Here is a 22,538-nt window from a genome sequence, read left to right on the forward strand (position 1 = left end):
GGAACAGCTACAATGGGCAACCGGTGAGTGATCTCACTAGATTCTACTCTGAAATTACACGTTTATTGGTCGACGCGAATAAAATCTAGTGAGATCACTCACCGGTTGCTCACCGGTTGTGTCGGCTGAACGCACCCATTGAGTTCCCGCCTTTTTGAGTATTGTCAAATTCGCTTTATAAACCAAGTATAAACTTAAATGTAATAAAATACTCTAATAATATGTCGTGCTACTACGCATCAATAATCTTCTCTCTCCAGAGGGCCCAATATGGCGGATGCGCATACTCACTAGTGATCAAGGGGCAAAAGCGGAAGTAGACAGGGAAAGAAACTGTAAAAAAGAGACAGAAATACTGACAGAAAGAGAGAGAGAAATACTGACAGAAAGAGAGAGGGAGAAATACTGATTTGACGCTCAAAACAAGCGTCCAGCGGCAGCATGAAATCGCACCTTTATGATACGGCGCAATCGCTATTGAGAACAGCGAGCATGATATCGGCAAGACCAACCAGCGTCGACAACATATTTCCCAGCGACGCTGGTTGGCCGTGGCGTCTCACGCACACATTACCACAACTCCTGTAGGTGTTCCCCTCCCTAATAAGTTTCTCCAGGAAAATGTTGCCCGGGAAGCCTGAACAGAAACGATCGAATTTTAAATAGATGTATGCGATTCGGACGGTGTGCTTTAAACGAATAATGGAAATCACGAGGATTTTTCTATGTAAGCGCATTCCCAACGATTTTAAATATCGATATTGAGATATAATTATTGTACGCAGCAATAGTATATAGTAGTTATGTAGAGTCACATGCAAATGAGTCGCTGCCCGATTTCCACCACTATTCCATGGATTCCATGACTGTTGCTGCGCGGTGGGTCGCCCGAGTTATGGTCACTTCAAAAATTCCGATAATATGGCATTGTTAGAAGAGGAATCGTATCACGATGCCAAATCGCGGCTCGCAGATGTTATACAGAGACCAGAATGGATTTCTTTGTCCCTTACTTTAGTCGAATATCCGCAAGGTAAATATTCGTCAACTTTTCGAAAAAGCTTCAAGTAACTCGCACCGCATGATTACGCGTAAATGTTGCAAATAAATACGCGCATCCAATTTTTTAAAGCAGTAACATTTGCAACGCTTTATGCGAAGTAAAATTAACCTGACAGAGGTCCCGGATACTTACTTTAAAACTCGTACGCAGTTCGCTTGAAAGCGTGGGAAGTTTTGCACTTTTTTAGCACGGTATTACATGTCGTTCGATGTGTGAATCTTGTTTAATTTATTCCTCTAATACACACTTTATGATTGTAGGTGATCTCGTCGGGAAATTCTTAGCTCTGATTAGTTTAATACCATTCGCTATCGTAGCTGGCATCGTAACGCTGATTCTCTTTAGAAGAGATTTACACACAGTAAGTAAACGGCATGGAAAGCCTTTCTAATTTACATGTAAAGTCAGCTTCCTTTCTAGATCGCATTTTTCGGTGGCATCTTAATTAACGAATGTATAAATTTCGTACTGAAACACACAATATGTGAAGCGAGGCCGATGAAGCGTGATAATGTTCACGTTGAGTATGGTATGCCGTCGATGCACGCGCAGTTCATGTGGTTCTTTGCTGCGTACATCACGCTTTTTATATGCGTCAGGTAATTTGTTTTTATTATATATATATATGTGTGCGTGGAGGAATTATTCTTCTATTCTTTCATAATTTTAGGTTACATCATAACAATAACAGCAGCATTTCGGAAAGATTCTGGAAGATTGCCATTATAGCCACTTGTATAATTATCGCTGTTTTAGTAATATACAGTAGGGTTTATTTATTATATCACACTATTTCCCAAGTCCTATGGGGCTCGTTTGTGGGAATTATATTGGGGACGATATGGTTCATAATTACACACATAGTTCTTACGCCAATTTTTCCTATCATCGCTTCGTGGTAAGTTAATGTTTCAGTTATTAAGTTTCGCACTGCTCGCAGCTTGTATAATACAGTGTTACGTTTCCAGGCCGATATCGGAGTACCTCCTGTTACGCGACACAACTTTGATTCCTAATATTCTGTGGTTCGAATACACGAATATTCGTACAGAAGCACGAGCGCGCTCGCGGAAACTCGTGTCAATGAAATCGCAATGACGACTAATGTCTGGCCAATGGGCTGACGGCAAATAGGACACAAGTGACTGAATAATAAATGTTAATGAAGCGAAATAATATCATTCCTTTGATCGAATGAATGAGAGATTCATTTGGCTCGAAGAAATGCCTTAAATAATTGATGGCACTGAATATTGCCATTAAATGCATTTAAATGTCTAAGGTATTAGTACAAATTTTGCATAAAAGTTTTCATATTTATACCGTGGAAACGTGTACGTTTTGATGATTGAGTTTCCGTAGGTTTGCATAGACTATTTACGCATTTGACAATTTTCTTTTTCTGTAAAGACAACTTTCGCTTGTACACTGTGAACTGAATTATAATTGATTTTAAAAACTAAATAAAATTTAGTGCAATAACGTAATAAAGTAGAGAGTATTAACCGGCTTTAGGTAACGGCAATTTATTCAACGTTTCCGAATTAAATTGAATGGCATTCAACATTTTAGAAACCAAAACCTCACTGCTGTTGAAAATAATTGTGTCCCAGTTTTTGAATCGTGTACCATTACCATCGAATCTTTTATTAGTCGCTTGGAAATGTTTCTTACTAAATGTTACCCGACTTTCTTTTGCAATTGCAATTGTTTTACGACTTTTACATCATTCTTTTAAATAGTTCGAAATATTGTGCACAATTCCTTTCGTTGCTATTAATAGAACATATACAACTATCTTGCATTAAAAGACTAAGAATAACGAGAGACGAATAGGGGTAAGGTAATTTGAACAAAGTTTGCGGCTAAGAGCATTGAAATTTGTATGTGTAATCAAAGATTTAATTAGGAACTACTTAAAGATGTAAATGACCGTTTTGTACTTTCGTTTCTAACAAGGGAAGAGCCCGAACCCGGAAATTCAAAAAATTCTGAAACTTTGTGATTATGTAGGGAATTTCCTCCTGATTATAATTGACCCCTGAAAATCCGGGTATTTTCCCATTTTGTGTTATAATTCGTGAACTGTAAAATATTTTTTTACCAAATAGATCTGGTTAAAAGAAGTAAATTTTGTCTTGAAACTTTTTTTCTATTTCGTACAGTTCGTGAGTTATAACACAAAATCGGAAAATAGCCGAATTTTCAGGGGTTAATTTCACACCCTTCGAGTAAATTTGGACAGGAAACAAAAATTGCATTGTATGGAGGAGGAAATCCCCTACATACTCACAAAGTTTCAGAATTTTTTGAATTTTCGGGTTCGGGATCTTCCCCTGTAAGCAAAGTAGTCAATTACCCCGTATAATTTACATCTACTTATACTGAACACACCCTGACTATGTTTCCTAATTAATATAAGAACTGTTACCCGATAAGTAAACCACCATTATGTTGCTCAATTACATTTTACTACTATAGCAATTACACGAAATATATCAGGTGAAGTAAGTGAAATATATACCTAGCATCGATGCGAAGTTACTATAATGTAAATATGCAATAACATTTTATAATGAACTTTAAATAAAGCTGATGCACTATGTAATACAGTTTTACAATTAATTCTAAGCCTCCCTAATTGTACTACTCAAAATGTGCGATCGTGCGTATATAAAATTTTTAAACACGTAATACGCATTGATTAATAAATTTACAGCTTATCAAATACTATCTCGTGACCATTTGAAAATTAAAGTAATCGTATACTATCGAGTCATGTATTAGCTATACGATACGATAGATCGAGATTTAAGTTTGACAAGATGTCCGAAAATTGAAGACCACTGATAAGGATTCAAACCTGGATAGGGAACTAAAATTGTTTATTAAATCTTCGCTGTCATACTGAATGTAAAAGCTATAAATTAATTTGAAGTTGAGATCGGTAAGTTCTAGTAAAGTAATTAATACAGGCTGTAAAGGGCGACGTAAATAAGGAAATGACAAGTCGCGTCGTTGCGTGAAATTAGTTCGCACTTGCTAGCGTTCAATTTTCGTTAAATATATTAGGTATCTGAATCTCTCTTCCTAGTTACTGATTAACCGAAAATAGAGCCCGTGCGAAATATATAAAATTGCTTGTCCGTCAAGGTTACCCTACTTTTCCCGATCACATTTTCATCGACGCAAGTCACGAATATACGTACTTAAACTCACGGGACGTTAAGCTAATGTAATTAGCGTATTAAATCTTATATTTTATTACGGAAACCACGAGCCTGCACGGAGTAAAATTTATAACAGCTGTAGCTATTTCAATTTCGAAGCTAGTTGCCTCATATGAGTAATCCATTAATAGGGGACAACTATTGAACCAATTTATTTCTGCTTATATCCTTCAATTGGACAAACCGAAGTATTTGATTATTTCAGGACTACAGTAACTTCTTTAAATCAAAGTCGAAGCAGTTTCTCTTTCCTCAATGAAACCCGTTCTGACATGTCTTACACTGAATTGGAACATGGTTATCAGGTAAACGAAGACGCAGTTTATTTTTGTAACTCAGCATGTGATATATTCCTTAAACGAAACTGTCACTGGCTAGTTCTCTGATCTAATCATCTCTCTAACGAACGTGTATTCATTAAGATAATTCCCAGTCTGCGGTTCTTGCTCCTCTCTTTTATTAGAGATATTATTATGAAATAGACGCTTTAATCAATGTTGTAGTGATTGTAGGAAGCAGCAATATCAAGTCGAGGAAAGAATTCTAAGTTCTTTATCTTATTTGAGTTTAATGAATGCACGTTATCATCTATGGTGTTAGTACTATCTTAATGAGATTGTATCCAACCGCTAGGGTCTACGGAATGCCACGCGTCCTGTTTTCTACGTAGGGGACTTGAACACTGTACAACCAACCCTTGTGGGTCCTGTTACTTCTTCTATATATCGTTCATCGAAAAGAGTAAGTCTTACCTGCATGAATAGATACAAGTAAATGATATCCTTGAACTTCGCACAACTTCCAACGCTCTGCCTGATACCGCTAATGTAGAAAATAAAAGAATAATGTATATCGAGGGTTTATCAGAAACAGATATCGGGATAAGATACTTCTTACGCGAGCTTCCATTTTCATCATATTTAGATTCCGTTGCCAGAAGAAAGTTTACTCTGTGTCAGAGTTTTAGACGTAACAGTATTTACTGTCCTTGTGTTAATGAATTCGTTGGTAAGACATACACGTGAAGGTTATACAATTAGTAGAAGGAAATTCTATTTATATTTGCTCTTAGCGTCACGAAATTGCGAATTAAAAGTTTAAAATATGCTAGATGTAAGTAGATTCTTTCTGGTTACTCTCCACTGTTCGCGTATACATATAAAACTGAATACGTATATGTGCGATTAGAATTATCTCTGGTTCGAGATGCTAATTTTATCAACACTATGTTCGTTCACCAATGTATATCCTTCGAAAGAGTAAATTTATCTTATTATCACCAATGACGACACTTTCATCGTTATTTTAGTTTTATTACTCTGTCCAGTACTCGTAAATAATTTTGCGACTTGTAAACCAAGTTCCTTCCGTATTTAGTGGTCTAAAAATAAGTTGGCATGAAATCTGTTTAACGTATTTTACATTCTCCTGCGAACGCGTTTGTGTTGCACAACTTTCAATCTTTCTTCAAACTTCAATCTCACGTGTCAGAGTTCTAATTAATCAATAAGTGTTACTTCAGGTAATCGTGTTTGTTTAAAGAAATAAATGTACGTCTTTACATTCGGTGTGTTATTAATCTAATGTGTTCGTGTCTAAATCAAACACCATTTACTACTGTAACAGTATTGTTTTCTGTACAATTTTTTCGAGATACTTGTGACTGAAGTGCACTGCTAGTCTCTTCTCATAAATATTGTTTATTTAATATACTGCTAATTTGTGTGTAGAATATAGTTGAATGTTTTAGCGATATAGCTTATTACACATTGATTTTTATTTATGAACACACGTAGTTAATGATATTTTGAACTTGGATCTATGATGGAAAAATCAAGTTCTTCGTCGTCTACAACGGTACCTGATGTTTACGTCTTCGATTGTGATAATGAAGCAGAGCCATATTGGCAAATGATGGTAGAGTTTCTTTCTACTCACTTTTATGGATACTAGCATTGTCTGTGTTATTAAATTTGAATGCATATTACGACAATTTCATTGTTTCCGTGCATTATAATCGTAACTTTTTGCTAACTGTATTTATGAGTTTCTAGTAATATTTCACAACTTTATGTACTTGTAATAATTAACATCTTCTTGACACATGTGTATAATCGTTGTAACAATTATCCTTTTACTTATATTCACCCATCACTGCATCCAACATGCACCGTCATATGTTTAAACGATACTGTTCAAACAAATATAATTTATATCTATCGCACTTTACTATGTAAAGAATTTCATTAGAGCCATATACTTTACAAAGCATTTGTGCGATATAATATTACTTTTACGTAGACTGTGCAAACCAAGATTTCTCAAAGGCACAATCCTTCCTTTATCTGTGTGTAAAGAACTCTCTGTTTGTTTAATCATTCTTGCTCTCGGTTGAGCACGATTCCTCGAGCAGTGGTATTAGCATCAGAAGTATCACGAAGCAGTCTAACAGAACTAATAACCATGCGTGAGACATTCTTTTAACTCTTCTTCCTATATTCGTGATACTTTAATACTAAAATGAATAGCTATTGCGATAATAAAGTACTTTGGTATACAGAAACGAGTGAAATATATATTTCTAATAAAACTGTTTGCTTTGACGTATTTAGTAATAAATTTTTCATTAAACTTTCTTTGTATTTTTGTTGAAGAAGTTGTACGCATTTTAAATAAAATTATACTCCAGAAGGACACTGTGCTTAATTCCTTTTTAAACGTTACTACGTTCCAGAATATTTGGAAACAATGAAAGTCCAAGGGTGGGATATGATAAGATAAAGTAGATTTAATTACTACATGTATCTCAAGTGTAGAGTAAAATTCTGTCGGGTATAGGAGTTGTTCCACAAATTCCAAAAAGATAATAAATTTCGTGCTTTTTTACAACAAAGCTTCGACTTTAAAACGTACCAGTGTCATGTGTAATAATAAATAATTTTGGGATCATTGATTAGCTGATAGTTTTTGCTTAAATACAGTGTGCAACTAAATTACATTGAAATCTAAATCGTAATTAATTGGAATGACTAAAGCAAATAAATAGATCTGTATGAATTGTTGTTCGCAATGTCTGTGGAGTAGCGAGCATACATGTACAAGTGAAGTGGTACTTGAAGAAATATAATTATGGAATGGACATGGTTAAAAGACTGGTGGCGTCTAAAGAAATGGCGTTATCTTAATAAACAGAAAGCTTCCTCGTCCTCGAATAGTACCGAAGATATCGCAGACTCGGACACGAACTGCTATTGCGACGAGTGTTTCGTACGTTGTAAAAATGTTTCAACAAATTGCCGCCAGCCAGATTTTACAATATTTACAAATACTTGCTTTCCATCCTTATATATGTATCGCAAATAAAATGCAAGTATATCTCTGAGATTCTAAGCAGTTCGTTTTACAAATCAGACTTCCTAAGTTAAATTTTTCATTACACATCCGTATAGGCTGAGCAAATCCAGCTTCGATCATTTTTAGAAACTCATAGCGCTATGATTTTGTGAACTTGGCAGCGTTCTAATTTTAGACAATTTTTTGGAGTATATTTTTATAATGACATTTCGCTTGGCTTCCTCCTTAGAGCGAGTCAACTAAATGTCTGTATGTATTTAAAAGAGCCATGATTACGAGTTCTCAGGAAGCTTGTGTGTATATGAATGTATATAATCTGTACATATGAATATTTATCAGTGCAAAATCAGCATGGCGAGAATAGGTGTGAGTTATGTAGAGAGATTTTTTAACAAATGCCTTTCTCATTTAGGCCGAACTGTCGGACGGGTGTAGCAATGATGACGGATGCATGGGTGGCAGTGATTCGGAAGGGGAAGGGAAGCAAGTTTTGGTTGGGGTCTGTGCGATGGCCAAGAAATCGCAGAGTAAACCGATGAAGGAGATATTAACGAGGCTAGAAGAATTCGAGTACATTAAGATAGTAGTATTCCCCGAAGAAGTTATTTTAAAGGTACAGGTACTATAAACTAAAGAAGTCTATTGATTTAATTCTTCATGAAAATACTGATCTCCAGGAGTCCGTAGAAGATTGGCCAATTGTTGATTGCTTAATAAGCTTCCACAGCAAAGGCTTCCCACTTGATAAAGCTATTAGTTACGCTAATCTTAGAAATCCTTTTATTATCAATAATCTACCTATGCAATATGATATTCAGGTAAGTAGATTACGATAAAATACAAAATGTAAGATACAATAGTAAAGTGTATGTTTAATGAGTGTAAGTTATATCTGATAGGATCGTAGAAGAGTCTACGCAATTTTGAGCAGCGAAGGTATTGAAATCCCACGATACGCCGTCCTGGATAGAGATTCATCTGATCCGAAACGTATATAACATTTCTCTTTACGTTGACTTAGTTTTATTTCACAAGCGTATAATGGAGAATTCAATTTAGACCACGAGTTGGTGGAGTCAGAAGATCACGTGGAAGTTAACGGTGTGACGTTCAACAAACCGTTTGTAGAGAAGCCGGTGTCCGCGGAGGATCACAATATTTATATTTATTATCCTACATCTGCAGGCGGTGGCAGTCAGAGACTATTTAGAAAGGTACTATGTGTGGCTGGCACGATTAATGATTATAGAATAATCATGAAGTAACTATTCGTATCTGTTCTATAGATTGGCAGTCGCAGTAGTGTATATTCACCAGAATCTCGAGTTCGCAAGACAGGTTCTTATATTTACGAAGACTTTATGCCAACCGATGGCACAGACGTCAAGGTCTATACAGTAGGCCCAGACTATGCCCACGCAGAAGCAAGGAAAAGCCCTGCGCTGGACGGTAAAGTGGAAAGAGATTCAGAGGGAAAGGAGATCCGCTATCCGGTTATATTAAGTAATGCTGAGAAACTAATCAGTAGAAAAGTATGTCTAGCTTTCAAGCAAACTGTTTGCGGCTTCGACTTGCTTAGGTACGCAGAAATCGAATTTTATAACTGAACAGAAAAGAAGAGCGTTGTATAAAGTACAGAACCATTAATACCCTTCAGAGCAAACGGGCAGTCATTCGTGTGCGACGTAAATGGATTTAGTTTTGTGAAAAACTCGAATAAATATTACGACGACAGTGCAAAGATTCTGGGGAATATGATCCTAAGGGAACTGGCGCCTACTTTACATATTCCTTGGAGCGTTCCATTTCAACTGGATGATCCACCCATCGTACCAACTACATTTGGAAAGATGCAAGTTGATTTCACTCGCTTTCTTTATTATTAAACACTATGATTTTAATACATCTTTTCACGCGTTACAGGATGGAATTGCGTTGCGTCGTTGCTGTTATTAGACACGGCGACAGAACTCCGAAGCAGAAGATGAAAGTGGAAGTTCGCCACCCAAAGTAAGCATATTTCCTAGAATTCTCATTCCCCCGCGTAGGTTCAAGCAACGCAACGATTCATTATTTTCTACTGGAAACAGATTCTTCGAGATATTTGCGAAGTACGATGGCTACAAGCACGGTCACATCAAATTGAAGCGGCCTAAGCAGCTGCAAGAGATATTGGACACTGCGCGCAGTTTATTGTCTGAGATACAGCACCGGGCTGCAGGGCCAGAATTGGAGGAGAAACAAGGGAAGCTTGAGCAATTGAAAAGCGTTTTAGAAATGTAAGCGTTACTTATCTTCGAAACAACTAAACCCGAACGCATACTAAAAGCCCAACATCGTATCGTAGGTATGGCCACTTTTCAGGGATAAACCGTAAGGTACAAATGAAATATCAACCCAGGGGAAGGCCAAGAGGAAGTTCCTCGGATGATGGTACAAAGGATAATATACTCTGTTTCTTTCAGTTGCATCGCACTGAGTAAATAATATGTATTAACAAACTTGACGATCTGTTTCTTATGTCTTGTCAGACCGCCTCGGAGAACCATCGCTTGTGTTGATTTTAAAATGGGGCGGAGAGTTAACACCGGCTGGTCGTATTCAAGCAGAGGAGTTAGGAAGAATATTTCGCTGCATGTACCCTGGTGGACAAGGTAGACACCTTAGTGGTTCGTATCTTATGTTCATACGCTTCTCATGCTCATTTTTAAGTTAATTCATGTGTCATGAAGGATTGTTTCTTGTACTAAGTTTCACATATTGCCTGAACTTCGGCGCTGGGTTTATCTTTTGTCTGAACTGGTCAATTAAGCGTACGCATAATATGTTACTGCTAAAATTCCGCATAATGTATATGTATGCGTATACACATACATAAAATATTCTACGGCATAGAGCTCACATTTATGCGTTAGGCACTTGAATTTGCCAACCCGAGGTATTTATTCGATACCAACATTTTTACGAGCGTAATGGGTAATCCATAATCTCATGTTTTAAATCGAACTCTGTTTGTCACCTCGTTTTAGTTGAAGGATAGCAAATACCTTATCTCTTTAAAAAAATGTCTGATTCATAGATAATTTCAAATATTATTTCAGAGGAAGACTCAGAGATGTTACCAAGCCACGGTAACTTTTTATTCTGAATCAACGCTTGTTTGTAGTTGTTTGTAGATTGTGTTACGATGCATAGAAATAGTAAGTTGGAAGTAATAGCGTAATTAATAAGTCCTTACACAATTCTTACTGTTTACGAGTTTCGTTAAGTGAATGCTTGAGAGGTATTCATGGCATTTACAGGAGATGCTGTTTCTATGCTAGTTCTATGTGTATTCTACTTTATCACCACGAAATGCCTCACAGTTCGACAGTAGCTGCTTTTATACATTTTGTAGCGTTCGATGTTTATCTGTCCTATCTTTTAATAGGTCTGTTAGTGGTGTTTGACTGTTCATGCAGAATCATCCGAAAGTTACATGGTATCTCTATACGTATCCTCTCATAAGCGACCACGGGCATTTCTCATTTCATCAAACTGAACAAATGAATGCAATGGTTTATCGTAAAGTCTCTGCAATGTCAGTGAAAAAATATAATGCAGCAGCGAATATCAACGTATCGTGATTAACTAAACATATCTATATGCAAGTCGACAATGTAATTAATGATTCTTATAGCAATCCGTTATGATCTCTTTACCTGAACATAGATCATCCATAGGATCACATTCATACTCCATATTTGTTGGAAATTAATGATATGTCTTATTTCTATCACCGTGCTCCGCTCTTTTATAACATCTCTATTGCACGTACATAGGTGATTACGCCGGTGCTCAAGGTTTGGGTTTACTTCGACTTCATTCGACCTTTCGCCACGACCTGAAGATTTATGCGAGCGACGAAGGGAGAGTTCAGATGACCGCAGCTGCCTTTGCGAAGGGTTTACTTGCGTTGGAGGGTGAATTGACACCCATATTGGTACAGATGGTTAAGAGTGCTAATACTAACGGCCTCTTAGACAATGATTGCGACAGTAGTAAATACCAAAATATGTACGTACGACCGTTTCTACGATGCTTTATCGTTAGGCTTTCGGTAAAGTATAATCGAGTGCTGTTGTAGGGTAAAGACGCGACTCCATGAGCTACTACAGCAGGACAGAGACTTCACTCGCGAGGACAGGGAACAAATAAATCCTGGAAATGCGCTGAGCATTAACGCAGCATTGGACTTTGTTAAAAATCCTGTCCGATGTTGCCAGCACGTGCACATTTTAATCCAAAAGCTAATGGACATCGTGCGCATTAAGAAGGACGATCCAAAAACGAAAGGTATGTGTCCGTGCGTAACTGTACGTTGAATCTATAATCGCTTGTGAAATGTGTTCAGATGCGATTCTTTATCATGGCGAAACTTGGGAGTTAATGGGTCGTCGATGGGGGAAGATCGAGAAGGATTTCTGTACCAAACACAAGAGATTCGATATATCAAAAATCCCGGATATTTATGACTGCATAAAGTATGATTTGCAACATAATAATCATACGTTGCAATTCGAGCACGCAGAGGAATTGTACATTTACTCCAAATACCTGGCAGACATTGTCATACCACAGGTTTAATATTTTAGCGATTCGGATCTAGTTTAATCATTCGCACTCGTTACACTTGTGTATTTCATATCCATAAATTTGCGATAGGAATACGGATTAACTGTGCAAGAGAAGCTGACAATAGGGCAAGGTATTTGTACTCCCCTTTTGAAGAAAATAAGAGCAGATTTGCAGAGAAATATTGAAGAATCCGGAGAAGAAACAGTGAATAGACTCAATCCGAGGTAAAATGAGATTCGTATTATGCTTTGGCTACGTACTATATATTTACATCGTTGTAAATATTTCAGGTACTCTCATGGTGTTTCGAGCCCTGGTAGGCATGTCCGAACTAGACTTTACTTTACAAGCGAAAGTCATGTGCATTCTCTATTAACTGTATTACGCTACGGTGGTTTACTTGACGTAAGTGATGGCTGTTACTTCTTATATCTCTTCCGTTACAGATAATTATCATATCTGGTATGTTGATAACAGGTAATAAAAGATGAGCAATGGCGCAGGGCTATGGAGTATGTAAGCATGGTTTCCGAGTTAAATTATATGTCACAGATTGTAGTCATGTTGTACGAAGATCCAACTAAAGATCCCAGCAGCGAAGAACGTTTCCACGTTGAGCTGCATTTCAGTCCTGGTGTTAACTGTTGCGTACAAAAGAATCTACCACCAGGGCCAGGATTTAGACCTCATTCTCGCAACGAAAGCAGTCACAATATTGTAAGTAATTCATATAACGAATGCTTTCGGTCGATATATATAAGTCTTTCAATGACTGTAATCGAGTATACGTCCAGGGTGAAAGTGGGGGCGCTGGCTCTGCCCAAGACAGCATCTCTCAATGCAGTGCACGGATAGAGGAAGAAGATGTAGAGCTAGGAATTTTAGAAGACGATTTCGTGAACCAGCCGTTGCAAACTGTACGTATAAATTCCCTTCGCGATGATCGCCAAATGTTTGAAGCCTGCATTTACATCTCCTATCGACAAATCAAGGACACACCACCACAAGTGACGGAAACTGACGCTGTGGATGCAATGATGGATAGCCCGACAACTAGCAGAGCTGTCGACATGATGGATCTGGATCCTAACATGATGGACGAACCATTCGACAGCGGTTTCCTTCAAAGCTCTGCGCCAATTCCAATCAGGTCTATAGGAATGAAGAATACCGAATGCTAAAGTAGTTTCTGCGACTGATCGAATAATGTAACTGTTCAGTGCCAGGACCGTGGCTGGTCACGAAGCAGCCAGGCTTGGCAGTCAGTTAGCTGCTAGCCAACGTCAACGACGTGACGCAGAAAGAGGTGGGATCGTTGAGCCACGTGCACGTAGTTACGACCACCAGAGACAAGATAAGCCTGAGAAAGGTAAGTGCGTCTCAGTGTTTGCCAATAGTACAGACGTTGTACTGGCAATAATAAATCGAGGCTAATATCTCTGTTTATGCATGATAGTGATATGTATAAGTACTTATCTTTTTGACTAAACGAGCAGGAGTAAACCCTGCTTCGAACAAGGGATTAAGAAACGCCTTTGTAAATAGTTATCGTGTAGCTCTGGGCAAATAATGTCGGATTAACTAAACGCAGTAGAGTGTCATTACGACGAAGAGCAGTGTAAAGTTATGTCGCTTGAAGGTTCTCATTGATCTCTCATTTTTAATGCTTCATTCTTGTTGGGGGAAATTTATGGTCGATTGAAATTTACGGTCAGATTTTGTCAAAAAGCTTGGTGTTTTTCATGTCTTTTTATAGCTGCGGACAAGCTGCAGTATCAGAGCTTGGACGCGGTCAACAAAGAAGGTATGTCACTGCGACTTCCTGTTACAATATCAGCAGGATGACATTGAAAAGAGTGCATTTGCGTTGCCTTATTTGGGCCGATGATCGTTGCAGGATTCCCCATAAAGTCTGATGTACCTTTCTAGTTTAATAGGAAAGACTCGTAATTCCTTTGCTATTTTCTTACGAGACGCATAGATTTTGTTAAAGACTGATCTTCGCTTTTGCGATAGTAACTTTTTGGTTGCGTCTCACGTCTGCTGCGATTTGCATCTTTTTTACTCCTTCGATGAATGTAGCATCTTCACGTGTATTATTAGTACCGTAGTATTTTCGTTTCTACGAAGCATCTGAATTACTCTAGAGCGTGCCATAGTGACCTTAGTATTAAATCACACCCGATCCTTAATACTGCATTGTTTTTTTTAGCGTTACGAGGTATCACTTTCTTTTGAGTTCCGTTTTTACAGATAATGTAGCGCACGAGAGAGACTTATGTTTCGCTCTCGTCTTACACGGTGTTGCTGTAGGAGTAGAGTTGAAATTTTAATAACAATTTAGAGGCCGTCTGGTTGAAATATAACTTACGAGCCAGAACTGAAGTAACAGAAGCGATTGAACAAGAGCGCAGGTAGAATTAGACTGAAATAGCTGGAATTCAGTTGAAATAACTCTTTGCTCAGCGATAGTTGTGCGCGTGGAAGCCAACTAATTTATGTCGGTGACTGTTTGAGTTACACGCTGGTACTGAGTGTGACTCATTCAGCCGCCTTCCTGATTCCTTCATTCCTAAGCTCACTGTTCCATTAAAATTCACAATTAACAGTGCTTAGTTACTTTCTAAGATCATGTTCGCTTCTCTTCATACATACTCGTTAACATGTGGATCTCATTGCATATCATTCATGGGTTCATCTGTTCACCATTTTTTGAACAACATATATTTACTTTCTCGCATCACACTTTCGAGTACATTACTTTAATATTACATTCATTTTAGTTAGTGCTAATGGTGTTTTTCTTACGTGACTTCCGTACTCTCTGTTAAAGCTTCGCACATTTCTTTACAAATGAAATCAATGTTCCGTTTAAGACGTTTGTCTTATCATTTATCTTTCCTTTGCCATATCATCTGACAAAAGTATCGTATTACAACTTGTACGTTCTTCTATCGTTTCATCGGTGTTAGAAATTCTAAGCACAAATTAAATTTAGTCTCCAGATTTCTGTTTAATCGCAACCACTTGCGACGGCAATGAAAACTTTGATGCGAATTAGACTAAAGTAGGGTAGGAACTAAAGTGCAAGTGTGTGAAAGCTTTTGAAACCTTTAGTTGCCATCAATTGTAGAAATGTGTGACCGCAGTAATCATCGATAGAGTGTTTCTGTATTTAAATCGATGTTGTCTGGTTGGCTTACTGGTTGCATGGCTATCGTGTGCCATATGTGTATAACACTAACCGAATGTGTGCCGTTTAATTGCAAGCAGGTTAAAGTATACGTCGTTTCCTCTATGTTTCTGTTATTTTGTTCCTTTATTGGTAACGAATCTTGTCTTCGAAACATCATTTGCAATAGCTCAGTGATGTAAATACTATTTCTTCGAATGATCAGTACAAATTGTTTAAATTAACAGGACTCTTTATATTAAAGAACATAGAGTAACAGAAAAAGAAAAGTACGAAAGACTCTGTTAAAATTTGTGAGATAAGATGCATTTAAAGTTGAAATTTAATTGATATCTGGTTAACGGATGAGTTTTTTGGAATACAGATGAAAAGCTTGGCAATTGTTCGTGAGAAATCATAACTTCTCGAGTTTAAAATTGAGTAAGCGATCCATCGATGTAGCGAAAGGTTCTTGCCAATGATTACTTTTATTCTTGGGTGATGGATTTATTTAATAGTCTCTTTTTCTTTTCTTTTCTTTTCTATCCCTCCTTTATACCCCATCCTGCTGGTACATCGCCATTTGTTCATTCTAACTGCATCGTTTCATCCATGAATACGCATGCAACACACAGATGAGCATGTAACAGAGCGCAGGGTAGAGGGACCTAGCCAGGCTTTGCTGCACGTGCCTATGGATAAGTCGGTGGTCTTGTCTCATTCCTTCAGTTCACCGGAGTTACCTGTTCCTTCGATCGAAATCTCCACTTCGACACCTTTGGTGACGTTACACAATACTCCTCTAGTCTCACCAAACAACCGAACTTCGGATGTCACGAGTATCGTGCTCCCAGTTCCTACAGTTTATTCTCCAACATGTCTCGATCCCGAAGGGGCTGATCTTCAGCTACGTTCTCAAAGTAAGAAATACGGACGTTCTCGTTCAGAGATGATTCTCCCTTGCGTCAAGTGTAACGGTGAGTTTAGAGAGCCCATGAGTCCGCCACAAACCAATCCGTGGCCAAAGCAATCCCCTCTATTATCCTCGCGCGAAAGAACACCAAAAACAACAACAGGTCAGCATAAAGCAGGAAAACGATCCCGTTCGTTGTCTCCCTATGTATCCAAATGTATTTGTTACAATTGCAACGTATCGGAGCTGATTTTGCGAAGCAAAGACCTGCCACCTGTGGAGCGCTCAAACTTTGACATTTACTTCGCTCGCTCTCTTTCGCACAAGTTCTTTAATTGCCCCTGTTACTTCCACATACGCCACGACGAGTCCAGTCGTTCTTCTTGCAGTGTTTCCTCAAACGATAGTTGCGGAAATGTCGGAGAGTTCCATGAGCCGGCCACTGATCCAGATCCATGCTCATTCACTTTATCCCCCAAAGGAGAACAGTCCGAGTTTCTCGAGGGACAGAATCCTAACCCTTGCTCGGAGTCAATGCACAGTCATCCGTCTGTGTGTAAATGTCAACTGTCCAAGACGAAGCAGAGGTGGAGATCGATTCAATCGGCATTCAATGATGGATCTGTGGTTGATAATACACGTATGCCAACCAGAACGATATCCTGCCCCAATCTGAATACGACGTCTGACACCCTCTCTCTCGTTGATCCGACCTGTTCAATTAATAGTTCCTCAGTCAGCCGTTCTCGGCCACGTAGACGTTGGTCTTGTGCCAGTGCGAATCTCCGCAAGCATAGTAACGTTGTAGACACACCGGATCACAGTAGTACGCTTTGTCATACATCCCCTGTGCACAATTGTAATGTCTGTGACGTTCACGATACTTCTCGCAAGCCCGACCACCGTTCCAAATGTCCACGTGCACCGTTCTCCCGCCTCCAACCTCAAAGATCCTTCTCATCTCCAGACACACGACCTTCAATCATTCAACCTGACCCTACCTGCACAGCAAGGCGCCACCGTCACAGTATCTCCGGACAGATGAGTTATTTCAAGCTGTTGGGCTACAACGTCAACAAGAAGCTGACAGGATCAGCGAACAGTCTGTTCAGCACCGCAGTTATTAGTGGATCCTCGAGTGCCCCGAATCTGAAGGACATGGTCCCTCACCACACATCTGCCGTCGCTGGTAAGTAGCAGTATATTCGGGGAGCATAGTGTCCAGCTCAACTCGGGGCGTTGTTAAACAGTAGTTTTTATGATCGATCGTACTGATTCCATCGTTATATCCATCAGCGATAGAAGGTTTCGGTGGTGTGCCTCCGATAAGACCCTTGGAGACGCTTCACAATGCACTCTCGCTTCGTCAGTTGGATTCCTTCTTAGACATGATGACCAGTGCTCCTCTGTTCCGAACGCCTGCCTCTTCGCCACCGAAATATCCATCGCCCGGCGGATCGACACACGAGTCGGTTAACCAAACTCTCAGTATCGGGGGAATCAGTCGCGAGTACCACTCTTCCGACTTGGAAGCTGTCAGGTACCGTAAGAAATTAAGTAAACTACCCTTGTGAGTATTAAGTTTTTTCATTTTCTTTAAGTTTGTGCCGTCTAGCAAAACACTGCCTTCGGGGATTTCAGTTCTCTTGAAGTTCCGAGGCTGTAGTTTAAGAGACTTTGTGTCGTTTGCTTTTGAAGCCTAGCGTAACGTAGCTTTGAATAACGATGAAACAACTCCTTGGTAGGTATATCACACCGACTCCTATACAGTATAAGTCTTCAAACGACGGAGAATCTTGCGACATAAGAAACCAGTTGTCGCCAACTAGCCCTAATAGTGAGTGCCATATAAAACAGCGCTAGTCTTGAGGAATGCTCTCACGAAGTTAGGAAAGTTCAAAGTATGCTGTGATACTTTTTTTTTATCTTAGGTACCGGATGGAGTAGCGAGCCACAGTCGTTCCTATCCTCCGAACCCTCATCCCCTGCGCCAACTTCGACAGAGGAATGCAGCATGTCCATAAGTTTAATTAGCAACGAGGGGTGTGTAATATTTAATCCTCGCTTCAACGAGAAGGCTGTATAAGAATTCGTGGAGAACATGTAGAAACTATCGCTTAATCTACATTCCAGAGGGCAGTGCTTCAACACGGGCCCGAAATTCCCAACGACTGCTTGCCTGGACGTTGACTTCAACGAGTTCTGTATGAACATTGATCAAGACCACAGAGAAAGTCGCGGCAGCGTATCGTACACAGACTATTACAGCAACGAGGACGGCCAGATTCAGAAGTACGGTTTCGCAGCAGGTTTCGGTAGTAATTTGCAGAAAATCATACGCGCTGATGAACTCCCTATTGACAATATGGACGACGACGAGGATCACACGATAACGTTGAAGCAAACCGAAGAAGACAAGAAACAGGATGTTAAGCAGATATTCGAGCAGAAGGAAAATTCCAGCGCAAAGTGCAGTGGTAGTTACAAGAAAATTGGAAGGTTGGTGTTATCAGAAAACTCTGATATTTAAATTAACATCTATACGCGAGATATTGACCGGTTTGTTTCACGTTGTTGCTCTGTTAGATTCCTTGTTGAAAGTATGGACATAGCAGATGAAGACGTCAGGATCAAGGAAGCGGACAACACGCCCGTTTCCTCCGTATCTGACAAAGTAAGCCCGTTCACATTTCAAAAGGCCGACTCTTTCAGTACAGAACGAAGTCAGAGAAGTAAAGATACAGAAACGACGCTGGAACAAAAGAAGCTCCACTCTTCTAGCAGCTACAAGAGAAAGAATTTCTCCCGCTCGCAGAGTGTTTCTGCGCCGAAAACCGCTGCGTCCAAGGTTGAAACGAATTTCAGTTACAAATGCGCATCTAAACTCAGCTCTCTTTCGAACATGTCCGATAAGGATTTAGAAAATTGGAAACAGTGCATGATGGAGCCGAAAGCGTCTGCTACGACCGTAGTAAGCCCGGAGGAGCCAATTCTGACCGTGGCGGGCAGCTTAACGGACAATTCTAGCGTGACAATTGGGTTCAATGTCCAAGAGGAGGAAAAGGAATATCTTGACTCTTGATGGAACAGCTTTCTTTAACTCTTGGAGTCCAATTCTTTTTAGATAGCTAACAATAGATATACTCGCTGCACGTTGTATCTTAAAGTTGTTGTTTGATGTATAAGAAACAAGGACTAGCAACTAATAGTTAAAAACGACGGTAACTATATCGAAAACAAATGTGCGCATTATTAGTAATATTAAAAGCGAATTTAATACTTTGAGAGCACAAGTACTAGAGCAATTTTATTTTAATGATACGTTTACTTCGTCAACGTTCGGTTACTAATTGAACATACGAACTCTCCATTGCTGTTTTTGTAGAGAACTGTTTATCAAGAATATCGAAACTGGCGTAGCAGCAATGACATTCCCCCCATTTAGTTATTCAATTTTGTACTTATCGCTTTGTCGAGTGTACTAAGTCTTTCTGTATTGACGTTTCCATGTACATATGTACTGACACGATAGTATTTTTGTAGATAAAGTATGTGCAACGCTAATACGCTAATAGCACATTAGAAGATAAGGTGAGACATGAGTTCGAACCAAGAGCGGCAATTTTTCTCGGAGCAGGAATGAAAGAGAATATATTAGCTTCGATACACGTTTCTGACTTAATTTGCGTACACCAGGATTGAGATGCGTCGTAGAAAAGCTGCTATGAGTGTACAAATACTAATGCTTCAGAGGTCAATGTAAATATCCTACAGATTGCTTTACGAAAATAGAGGATATACACTATTTTTCTTAAGAATGCTTCTCATCAAAGAAAATATAACAGTTGACGGTTACAGAGATATAATTGTGGTTACAGAATGATCGCGGATATTCAAGGTGCTATGAGGTTTTATATAGATATATCTTTAGCAGTAAAAGTTCAGCTTAATTTCATCATCCGAGGTGTTTACTCTGCCCTAAATATGTTAACTTTCATTCAGAATACTTTCCCTTCCAATTTCACGAGCGGAGAAAACATTTCGGGCGATGAAATCGGGCAGAACACTCTACGTGTCATGTTTGCAAGTAAGAGACATGGAATTGTGAGCTTCGCTTTAACTTATTTCTGAGTGTGTACAATGTATTCCGTGCCCATGTAGATCTTATTTAAACGAGGTATTGTTTCGATAAGAATTTCACAGTTTTCTTAACGTCGAGTCTCGTAGTTTAATAGACGCATGTACTTCTAATAGAATAGTTAAGATTCCAACACTTTAAATGATCTATTCGTTCTAATATAGCAAGCGAGCATTCCCATGTAAATGTGGCTGTAATTTTGTAGAGTTCCGATACGAAAATATTTTTTAAACATTGACAAGTATTCCTCCATTCCTTTGCTAATATATTTAATGTATTTTATTCTAAACGAGCTATAATGTAACGAACCCCGCGCTAAATACTACGGAAACACCCGTTAGTGACTACTGAGATATCGAAGGTGCAAGAAAGCTTTTAGAATTTACGTGTATATTCACAAAGTGTCGAAGTAAAATAAAAAGATTGAAAAATTTAATTTCCCTGCTTCATTTCTATTTATAGCGCAATAAGAACTCGCTCGATATTATTTCCATAGAATCAGTGATAACTGAGGAAAGCTTATTTCAATTATCGAAGGGAAGATCCTACGCGCGAAATATTAAAAATTCAAATTACAAAGGAAACGACGAATGCGATTGGTTGGTAATGTTACGCAGTTAGATCTTAGAATCCGTGCGTTAAATCCGCGAACCCCGTACGAAAGGCGGGAATATTCGTACGGGGAATGGTTCAAACAATCAAATATAACAATTATTTAATTCATCATTCGTAGCTTCAATATTTAAAACTATTAACTAATTCGAAAAATGCAACGCGCAAAAATGTAACTTGCTGCTTGCTATTTAAATGCTGGCAGCTTGTCATTCCCACAAGAGTAAAGATTCGATACGAGGTTATTGCTGTGCAGCGATTTTAACAAGACGACACGAAATAAATTATCCACTCACATTTTCTCCAGCAAACAGTAGATTCAAGTCGGAGAACATCTTGGAGAACTGTTCTTGTCACTGTCTCCAACCACGGGATTTAATACCTGTTGCACGGAAGAAGTTAACGTAAGAAGCAGCCCTCGTCGAATGTTGCTCGTACCACGGAACGAGTACGAATGAGGGAAGTCTCGAAGACGCTTAAGCGTCGGAAATAAATCCACGACCGTGATTGGCCGATGAGCCGGTAAGCCATGAGAGAAACCGACGGAACGCGAAGCGATCACGAAGTTGAATAAATTGAAGTTTCGCGGTGAAATAGATTACCATAGCTACCAAACGAAGCCACAATGCAACGAGACCTATCACTTCGATAAAATTGATTAAAGACGCCTTACCTATTCGTTCTTATGGCATTATTTCTAGCTTCCCTTCGACGTTCAAGCGATGACATATCAGCAGTACACATTAAACACAGTTTTTAACTAATCCGCGAAAAATTTGCAACACCACAGCGGAGGACTAAGCGCGACTGAGTGGGCGGAAGTTAGCCAACAGGAAGCGAAGAAAGGCGCGCCAGTTTCGTCCCGCCAAATCTTCCGGAAGTGGAGTAGAAAAGGTGTCTTTTTAATAGAATCATTAAACTGTACGATCTATGTTATTATATCGCGTTATGTTAAAATGAAAGGACAATTTTGTATAACTGTTTCTATCCTTCCCCTGTCGAAAAGAAATTAGCAATTATTGAAGTAATAAATACATATCAGAGGAATCTTTTTAATGGCGGGAAATTACTGAATTACAAATTTGAAAGGAATACCGAGGAAATTAGTGAGCAGGTTTTCGAACGGTGATTTGAATGGGAAAAAGTATTGGACGAAAATAAAGACTTAGGAGCTGAGCTTGAATAATAATAAATAGTAAGGGTGCATCTGGGATATCGAGAACAGGCTGAGCTGTGCCGACACTTTTGTCAGAGTCGCTTAAATGGAGCAGGTTGGCGGCAAAGCCGAATTTGCCCCGTTCCAGGGAAATCCCGTGACAAATCCGTGTAATAAGCAGCGGGCCATTGAGAAAAGGTGGAAACCCCTGTGACGAAATCGCATAATTTCTGTAAGCAGCGTGACCCCGTTGCGGGGCCCCACCATTGTTAGGAACGCATCA

At 39.0% G+C, this 22,538-nt stretch overlaps 2 protein-coding genes across 27 annotated transcripts; both read left to right on the top strand.

Annotated features, from left to right (window-relative positions):
- The first annotated feature begins 636 nt into the window (after window positions 1-636).
- On the top strand, window positions 637-3,671 carry LOC143375467 (dolichyldiphosphatase 1). Of its 2 annotated transcripts, XM_076824592.1 has the most exons (6): window positions 637-727; window positions 810-1,033; window positions 1,324-1,424; window positions 1,484-1,662; window positions 1,734-1,961; window positions 2,032-3,671. In XM_076824592.1, the coding sequence occupies exons 2-6, from the start codon at window positions 922-924 to the stop codon at window positions 2,159-2,161; spliced, it is 750 nt and encodes a 249-aa protein (XP_076680707.1). In that variant the 5' UTR covers window positions 637-727; window positions 810-921; the 3' UTR covers window positions 2,162-3,671. The 2 variants fall into 2 exon arrangements, with proteins under 2 accessions (XP_076680707.1, XP_076680706.1); XM_076824591.1 differs by having other exon boundaries at window positions 660-1,033.
- Window positions 3,672-3,850: 179 nt separating this feature from the next.
- On the top strand, window positions 3,851-20,923 carry L(1)g0196 (inositol hexakisphosphate and diphosphoinositol-pentakisphosphate kinase). Of its 25 annotated transcripts, none has more exons than XM_076824579.1 (30): window positions 3,851-4,010; window positions 4,499-4,598; window positions 4,927-5,034; window positions 8,060-8,260; window positions 8,325-8,465; window positions 8,547-8,637; window positions 8,707-8,861; window positions 8,934-9,226; window positions 9,305-9,499; window positions 9,571-9,657; window positions 9,738-9,926; window positions 9,995-10,080; window positions 10,179-10,316; window positions 10,749-10,778; window positions 11,469-11,703; window positions 11,774-11,982; window positions 12,041-12,267; window positions 12,352-12,488; window positions 12,555-12,669; window positions 12,742-12,981; window positions 13,059-13,414; window positions 13,485-13,633; window positions 14,021-14,068; window positions 16,072-16,413; window positions 17,359-17,538; window positions 17,646-17,919; window positions 18,095-18,186; window positions 18,281-18,392; window positions 18,483-18,848; window positions 18,936-20,923. In XM_076824579.1, exons 2-30 carry the CDS (start codon window positions 4,566-4,568, stop codon window positions 19,429-19,431), a joined length of 5,325 nt encoding a protein of 1,774 aa, XP_076680694.1. In that variant the 5' UTR covers window positions 3,851-4,010; window positions 4,499-4,565; the 3' UTR covers window positions 19,432-20,923. The 25 variants fall into 25 exon arrangements, with proteins under 25 accessions (XP_076680694.1, XP_076680696.1, XP_076680697.1 ...); XM_076824581.1 differs by having other exon boundaries at window positions 16,072-16,356; window positions 17,317-17,538; XM_076824582.1 differs by having other exon boundaries at window positions 16,072-16,356.
- The last annotated feature ends 1,615 nt before the right edge of the window (window positions 20,924-22,538 follow it).

Source organism: Andrena cerasifolii, chromosome 12, assembly GCF_050908995.1.
Source record: "Andrena cerasifolii isolate SP2316 chromosome 12, iyAndCera1_principal, whole genome shotgun sequence".
NCBI classification, from domain to species: domain Eukaryota; kingdom Metazoa; phylum Arthropoda; class Insecta; order Hymenoptera; family Andrenidae; genus Andrena; species Andrena cerasifolii.